This window comes from Salvelinus fontinalis, chromosome 7 (assembly GCF_029448725.1).
Source record: "Salvelinus fontinalis isolate EN_2023a chromosome 7, ASM2944872v1, whole genome shotgun sequence".
Taxonomy (NCBI): domain Eukaryota; kingdom Metazoa; phylum Chordata; class Actinopteri; order Salmoniformes; family Salmonidae; genus Salvelinus; species Salvelinus fontinalis.
In genome coordinates, this window is record NC_074671.1 from 69,245,043 (window position 1) to 69,252,542 (window position 7,500).

Genomic DNA, 7,500 nt, shown 5'->3' on the forward strand with positions numbered 1-7,500 from the left:
GAGAAAACTGAGAAAAGAATGCTGAGTCTAGGACAATCGACCGCCAGGCCATTGTCATTTGAGACTGAGAAGATTGAAGAGACTCCTCAAAGTAAGGTCAGTGACGGAGAAAAGCCAAAGCAGGAGGCACACATATCTGCTGCAGACAGTCTAAAAGACAAGCAGAGTTCGGAAGATAAGTCTGGAGTTGCTTCAAAAGATGAGTCCGGTATGACGGCCTACTTTGAGACCTCTACACAAAGGGATACTGAAAAACCAGGAGAACGTGGTGAGGGTTACTATGAGCTCAGTGCTGTCAGCCAGAAGAAGCCCTCAGAGGAGGTTCTGGGGGCCGATTCAAACATTAAAATAAGTCATTCAGCACCAGAACAGACAAAATCCAGCATAACGTTGATGAGTGACAGTGCCATGGACAAGCTAGAGGATCTCCCTAAGAGGAAGGATGTGTGTACTAGGCTGTCACCTGGCAAATTGTCATTGGAACACAGAAGTCTTTCCCTGAATTTTGCTATTGGCTCAATGGGTCAAGCAGGAGAGCAAAACCAGTCGAAGCTCTCATCTCTTACAGAGGTCTCTTCCGGAAGCCTGGATGAAACCACAGGCTACCTTCCTGTAACCACCCCATTAGTAACATTAGAGAGACAGTTACTTCCTGTGACTCCAGAGATAGCTCTCCCAGTCCCTACCACTGAAACCTCCACTGATCTACCTGAAGACACCACCTCTAAGACAATGTGTGCTCCAGAGTTGTCACTCTCACCCATGAAGCAACACTACACCCATTTGAACGACCCATCCAACGACCTTCCTGAGATGCTGGACCTAGCCGGTGTTAAGCCCAAACCCACCCTGGAGAAGAGGGAGCTGGACCAGCATAATAGAAGGAGGTCTGTCCCTGCCTGTCCATCTGCTGCTCTGGTGGGCAGTTCTCTGGCCAAGCTGGTGCTGGGGAACCAGCAGACGCCCAGGGTGGTGGGTGGAGAGGAGAGCCAGCAGGAGGAGCGTGGTTACTGCGTGTTTAGTGAGTACTCTGGTCCCATGCCCTCGCCTGCCGATCTGCACAGCCCAGTGGGCTCCCCACACCAACGGTTCCCCACAGTGACTGAAGGGGACAGTGACGAGGAACTGGGAGCCATTGCGGAAGAGGGCGAGCAAAAGCTGGCACCGCAAAAAACAAACCAGGCAGAGGAATCGGTTGGAGGAACGGTTAAGCCAACTTTGGTGCTTGAAAGAGCTGTCACGGCAGGTGTCAAACCGGATCGTCTGAGGATCCCTGTGGCTCCATCCAAAGACAAATTGACAGAGTTCCGTCTGGAGAGCGGTCTTCCTGGGGACATCAAAACCCAAGCCATTCCTGAGGTAGAGTTGGAGCAGGACCTCTCCAGAGAAGCGTCCCCCATCCCACCAGACTTCGCATTTACTTTTGCCACTGAGGTGAAGGACGCCAAGCTTTTTGCGACCCCTGAGTCTCCAGCAAAAAAGGCTGCCACTGTGGAGGGAACCAAAGTTGAGGAAGCCACAGCAGAAGTCAAAGTAGAGGTGATGTCAGCAAGGATTGGGAAGAGTCAGAAGACTGGTCTTAAAAAGCCAGAGATGGAGAAAGTGGAGGAGAACTCAGACCCAGACCATCAGAATGCTGTTGAAGACTTACAGCCAAAGGATGTTCGAGGACTGGAGAGAGAAAAGAAAAAAGAACCCATGACATCATCACCAGAATCATTAGTGGAGATCATCAATGCGCAGGAGAAGAAGCGTGAAAGTGAACCAGAGGTGTCAACAGTACCAGCGGAGGCTGTCGTTCCAAAAGAAGAGGCCAAGACCAAAGCTGAAGAAACATCACCAACACCCTCTAACGTGAGCACTGCAGATGTGGAGGAAGCCACAGAGCAACTAGAAGAGAAAAGTCCAGAGAAAAGTGTTTCTGGAAGTTCTCCAATTATAGTCATACCTCAGGCACAAGTTGAGGAAGAGGAGGAGGAAGACGATATAGAAGTAGCTGAGGAAGTCTTGGAGGAAGTTGAAGTCCCTCCTGTGCTCCTCAAGGAGAAAGAGCAAGAGAGTCACCCTGTGGAGAAGCAGGAGGAGGTGGCAGAAGAGGTGAGGGTGGTGGGTGGGGCGGAGGAGGTGATTGTTGAAAATCCTAAAGATTTGGAGTCTGCTGTTGCTGGGGATGACGAATCATGTGATGCTACTGCCCCAACCATTGATGAAGGGGATTATGCCGATCGCATCTCTCATCTATCTGCCTGCTCTGAAAATGGAAAGGAGGCAGAGAAAGAGGAGAATAAAGTGGAGGATAAAGAAGGGGTGGTGCTGCAGGAGGAGGAGGAGTCCGCTGAAGTGGGGCAGGAAGTTGAGATGAAGGCTTCCAGTCGCGAGGAGACGGAGACCTCAGACGTACTGCAGAGCCAGACCAACGAGACCACCGCTCACGACGAGACCACCATGGACATCTCCATGTTAGACAGCGAGAGTGGCTGGATGGACTCACAAGGTAGTAGTCCCAAAATGTGCATGCAATTGTAACAATGTAAATGCAAAATGTTAGCTTCACATGTTTTTGCTTGTGTAACTCACACAACAACAAACAAGCGTTTTAACTGGACTATGAACAACAATACACAATCTATATCGTGGAAATCTTGAAATGCAACTTCATACACAGATGGTCCATTCTATTCAATACAGATAATGTTGAATATAGGACATATGGACCAGGTGTATGTGGGCTTAGCCCTCCTGTCCTATCTCACTCCCTGTGCTGCAGATGATGACAGAAGCGTAATGACAGAGCAGATTGAAGCTCTGCCTAAAACACAGAGTCCTGTCAAGACTCCCCTGGTAGAGAGACCCTCTAATAAACGTCCCCCCGGCAGAGGACATGGGCGCGTCTCCACCCCCGAGCGCAAACTCAACCGCAGAGAGCCCCTCAGTCGTCGTCCAAAGGAGGAAGAGAAGAAGAAAAAAGGTTTCTAGATCTAGAATGTTAGATCGTCCATGTTATTCTGTGTTATTTACTGTATATATCTGTGGTACTGCAGAACAGCACTTCTGTCAAGGAAATCTTAAAGTTGCACTGGGAAGGATTTGTTTTAGTTTTATTACACAGTTTGTAAATGACAATGTTATCACCTCTTCGTGGTCTTGAGACCCATGCTGTGTGTTGATTAAATGCAAATTGCACCACGCTATAATGACAACAGATGTCCACTTCCTTCCTGTTGTTAACCCTGTCTTCCTTCTCTGCTAGCGGGGACGAAGAGAACTGAACAGTGTAAGGTATCAGTCCTCCAGTGTCGCTCTCCCACTCGGAGGATTGTAGTCAAAGCTGCTACGTTCAGACAAGCTAGACCTGCTTCGCACCACGGCTCTGCTAGACGCAAGCCACCAGGTGACCTACCTACCGTCCTCACAGCAGGGAAACCGATGCAATGTAGCTGGCCAAAAACATAATGTGCACTGCAGACCCATCGCTAGATGTCTCTCTGTTGTTCGTTTTTTTTCTCCCATTTTATTCCTGTATTGGTCATTATTGTGATGTTTTGTTTTTGAGAATCATGAGATCATGTTGCATTATGCTCATCCAAGCTGTAAGCTCCGTGTTTGGGGAGTGGTTGTGCTTTGTGAGAACCATGTGCTACTATGGTTGTGCTTTGTGAGAACCATGTGCCACTATCCCAGCTAGCACATAACGTTCAGAGAACCGTATGTTTCTTAGAGCTTGGTGAGAGCATACAACCTCCCCTTAACGTTCTGGGAATGATGCAGGATAGTTGCTTGGCTTTAGAACATTCTCAGCACATTTAAGGAACTTGACAAAAAAAACATAATTTTCTTGGTATTTCATTACTTTAACAGTACGTTTCCTAAAAGTTCAAACATGGTTACATTTCATTTCAATTTTGGTAATGTTCTAGTAATGTTCTTTAACTGATTTGACATTGGGAATCTCTCTAAATAGTTCAGAGAACGTTATGAAACAACGTTCTTCTGTGGGAATTTCAGTACTTCAGCATAACGTTTCCTAGAAGTTTCCTCATGGTTCTATTTAAAGTTATGTTATAAAATTATTCAGAGGACATTAAGAAAACATTCCAGAAAAACCACAAGAAAACTTTAGAGAACGTTCTAAGAATGTTATTTAAAACATATACCTTCCGTTCTCAGCATCAACAAAACTCTCACTACCTTAGGCTAATGAGTGATTCTTTCCTTTGTAATGGGGTCTGTTTGAATAGACAAAAATTAACATTTTTGTATGTGTAAAAAAAAACATGGCAGGCTGGTGGCGCAGTGGACTAATTCTATGGATAGAGAACAGCCGATTATAGGTTTGAATCTTCACTGATGCTGTGTCACAATAAATGTGTGATTAATGTGTGATTAAATGTGTGATTTGCATGATTAATGCCAATGGAAATCAATTTCTGTGTGCTTGGAGTTCCAAAAACTGAACCCAAGTAATCTAGCAGTGTTATTAAAATCATATTGAAACATTCAGTGAAAGTTTTAAGGAAGCTATTCAAAAACCTAAAAAAAAATGTTGTTCTCAGAGCGTAAATAAAACATCAGAGGAAAACTTTCAAGGAACTAGACTAAAACGTTCTCAGAACCTCTAGCAAACCTAAAAATGAACGTTCCCAGAACAGGCAGAATGTTCACTTCCATTCTCAGAACGTTTAAAAAACATTCAGTTTTTACCGGTCAGAATACTTATGGCTTCGTTCCCAGAACCAATGGGAAACCAAAAACGCACGTTCCCACAACTTCCAAGGAACCAAATGTGCTAGCTGGGATGGTTTTTGTCTTGAGCCACAGTACTATCTATACCTTACTCTTCTGTTTGGTGGAAGTGACTGGCAGGTGTCTGACTGGGGTGCTGCTGTGTGAACTGAAATATAGGTGAATTTGGTCAGGAACAAATGAGCCTGACAGAAATGCTTCCTTGAAGATTTGCAGTAAGAATGCATCACTTCTGCATTAGAACGTTTTCTGATTCAGTGGTTAAAGATAGAGTGCACTGGCTGTGTGTGTGGACTGTGTGTGTGGACTGTGTGTGTGTTCGAGTGTTTGAGATTAATGATGGGCTGTAGTCTTCTCTGGTATCTGGCGTCTGCTGCATTCCCTCTACTCATTGCTACCGCTGTGTGTTTCTGTTGGCTGATATCCCCCTCTGCTGGCCTAACCCTGACAGTTGATTATTCTCTCTCTCTCTTCCATCGCTGTCCCTCCCTCGCTCTCTATCTCTCTTCTCTCTCTCTCTGTCTCCCCCCCCCCTCTCTCTCTCTCTCTCTCTCTCTCTCTCTCTCTCTCTCTCTCTCTCTCTCTCTCTCCTCCCTGTCTTTCTCTCTCTTCCCTCTCTGCCCCCCCTCTCTTCCTGTATCCCTCTCTCTCTTCCCTTGCTGTCCCTCCCTCTCTCTCTCTCTCTCTTTCTCTCTCTCTCCTCAGCCGTGGAGGACCGGCAGCCTCTTAATGTGGCCCACCAATCCCGGGAAAGGACCTCTGTAAGTAATACAAGCTGTATATGGTAATTTAGAATATATTGATGTCACATTGTGTTGTCACTGACATCCCACCTCTGATATGTCTTCGGTCTTTGTATTTCATTATTTTCCCATCTCTCATCTCCTGTCTGTCATTCTGTCTATTATTTGTCCATCTCTCTGTCGGTCCTGCATGCCATCCATTCATCCATTCATCCTACCTGCGTTGCCATGGCTACCGTCTAGAGCCTCACACGCACCGCCTTAAAAAACCATCGACTGACCAGGGGGGTAGAGGATCTGTCCTCCAGGCCCAACTCTGCATGCTCCCACACTAAACCCAAACCACTAGTGGAGGCGGAGTTATGCGGGCCACGCCCCTCCTCCGCATGCTCAGGCAGAAACTCCCCCTCACCCTCACTGCAGAGGCGGGGGCGGAGGGAAGAGAAGGTGAGGAGGAGGGGAAAGGAAAATACACGCCCTTTAGAGCAGTACCCTCCCTCCTTCCTGTATAGGTGCAATTCATTCCATATTGGTAATATTCTAATGTTCCGTAACGACTATGTCAGAGATGTTCATTCGTTTTTGTCCATTCATTCTCACAACCACACAATTGGGTATTACAAGTAATTTAGTTCTCAGCAATCGGGTGTTGTCGGTATGTTGTTATTAGATCTATGGCATGTGTTTGTATCTGTGTCTGCTAAGTGCTCATACATGTACTCTATGTTGTGTGTGACAGGAGGGTACCTATCGGACCCCAGAAAAGAGGTCCTCTCTGCCCAGGCCTGCATCCTCCCTGCCCCGCCGTGCCCCCCCAGCAGAGCACGACAACACCAGCCCTGCCCCCCGCAGGCCCACCTGTAAGTAACCCTCCCCTCCACACACCTCCACACAGTGTTTCTTCAGACAGATGATATACTGCCATATTGACAAGTATTATATACACATATGACAGAACGGTATAGGTATTGAACTTGTTGATGATACTATGTGTAAAGACACCCTGTCCGCTCTTACTACGCGCTTTCCCTTTTCACAAGTTTCTGGGATTTGACTGCTATCTAATCTCTTAACTCAACAACTATCCTCTGCTCAACTCAACTCTGTTTCTCTCTTAACAACTATCCTCTGCTCAACTCAAATCTGTTTCTCTCTTTTTAATCCTCAACTCAACTCAACTCTGTTTCTCTCTTTTTAATCCTCAACTCAACTCAACTCTGTTTCTCTCTTTTTAATCCTCTGCTCAACTCAACTCTGTTTCTCTCTTTTTAATCCTCTGCTCAACTCAACTCTGTTTCTCTCTTAACTCAACAACGATCCTCTGCTCAACTCAACTCTGTTTTTCTCTTTTTAATCCTCTGCTCAACTCAACTCTGTTTCTCTCTTTTTAATCCTCTGCTCAACTCAACTCTGTTTCTCTCTTAACTCAACAACGATCCTCTGCTCAACTCAACTCTGTTTCTCTCTTAACTCAACAACGATCCTCTGCTCAACTCAACTCTGTTTTTCTCTTTTTAATCCTCTGCTCAACTCAACTCTGTTTCTCTCTTTTTAATCCTCTGCTCAACTCAACTCTGTTTCTCTCTTAACTCAACAACGATCCTCTGCTCAACTCAACTCTGTTTTTCTCTTAACAACTATTCTCTGCTCAACTCAACTCTGTTTCTCTCTTAACAACTATCCTCTGCTCAACTCAAATCTGTTTCTCTCTTAAAACCTTTTCTCAATAGGGGGTGCTGTTTTCACTTTGTAAAAATTTCGTTCCCAAATTAAACTGCCTCGTACTCAATTCTTGCTCGTACAATATGCATATTATTATTACTATTGGATAGAAAACACTCTCTAGTTTCTAAAATCGTTTGAATTATATCTGTGAGTAAAACAGAACTCAAGTTGGAGCAATTTTCCTGTGAGGAAGTGAGAAATCTGAAATCAGGCAGGCTGTTCTGAGGTCAGTTTATTAATTTGCATGTCTTCTATTGGTCGAGATGCACTGCATCTGCCTTCCCCTAGA

General features: G+C 45.5%; 1 protein-coding gene across 19 annotated transcripts in view; it reads left to right on the plus strand.

Moving 5' to 3' along the window:
* LOC129860041 (microtubule-associated protein 2-like) overlaps window positions 1-7,500 on the plus strand; it is a 95,459-nt gene that overhangs the window by 71,915 nt on the left and 16,044 nt on the right. For all 19 annotated transcript variants that reach the window (XM_055930377.1, XM_055930369.1, XM_055930376.1 and 16 more), the window contains 5 exons: window positions 1-2,494; window positions 2,768-2,968; window positions 3,251-3,391; window positions 5,449-5,504; window positions 6,226-6,346. The exon at window positions 1-2,494 is cut by the window's left edge. In XM_055930377.1, coding sequence (XP_055786352.1) covers window positions 1-2,494; window positions 2,768-2,968; window positions 3,251-3,391; window positions 5,449-5,504; window positions 6,226-6,346 — 3,013 coding nt within the window. The remainder of the gene's footprint in view (window positions 2,495-2,767; window positions 2,969-3,250; window positions 3,392-5,448; window positions 5,505-6,225; window positions 6,347-7,500) is intronic.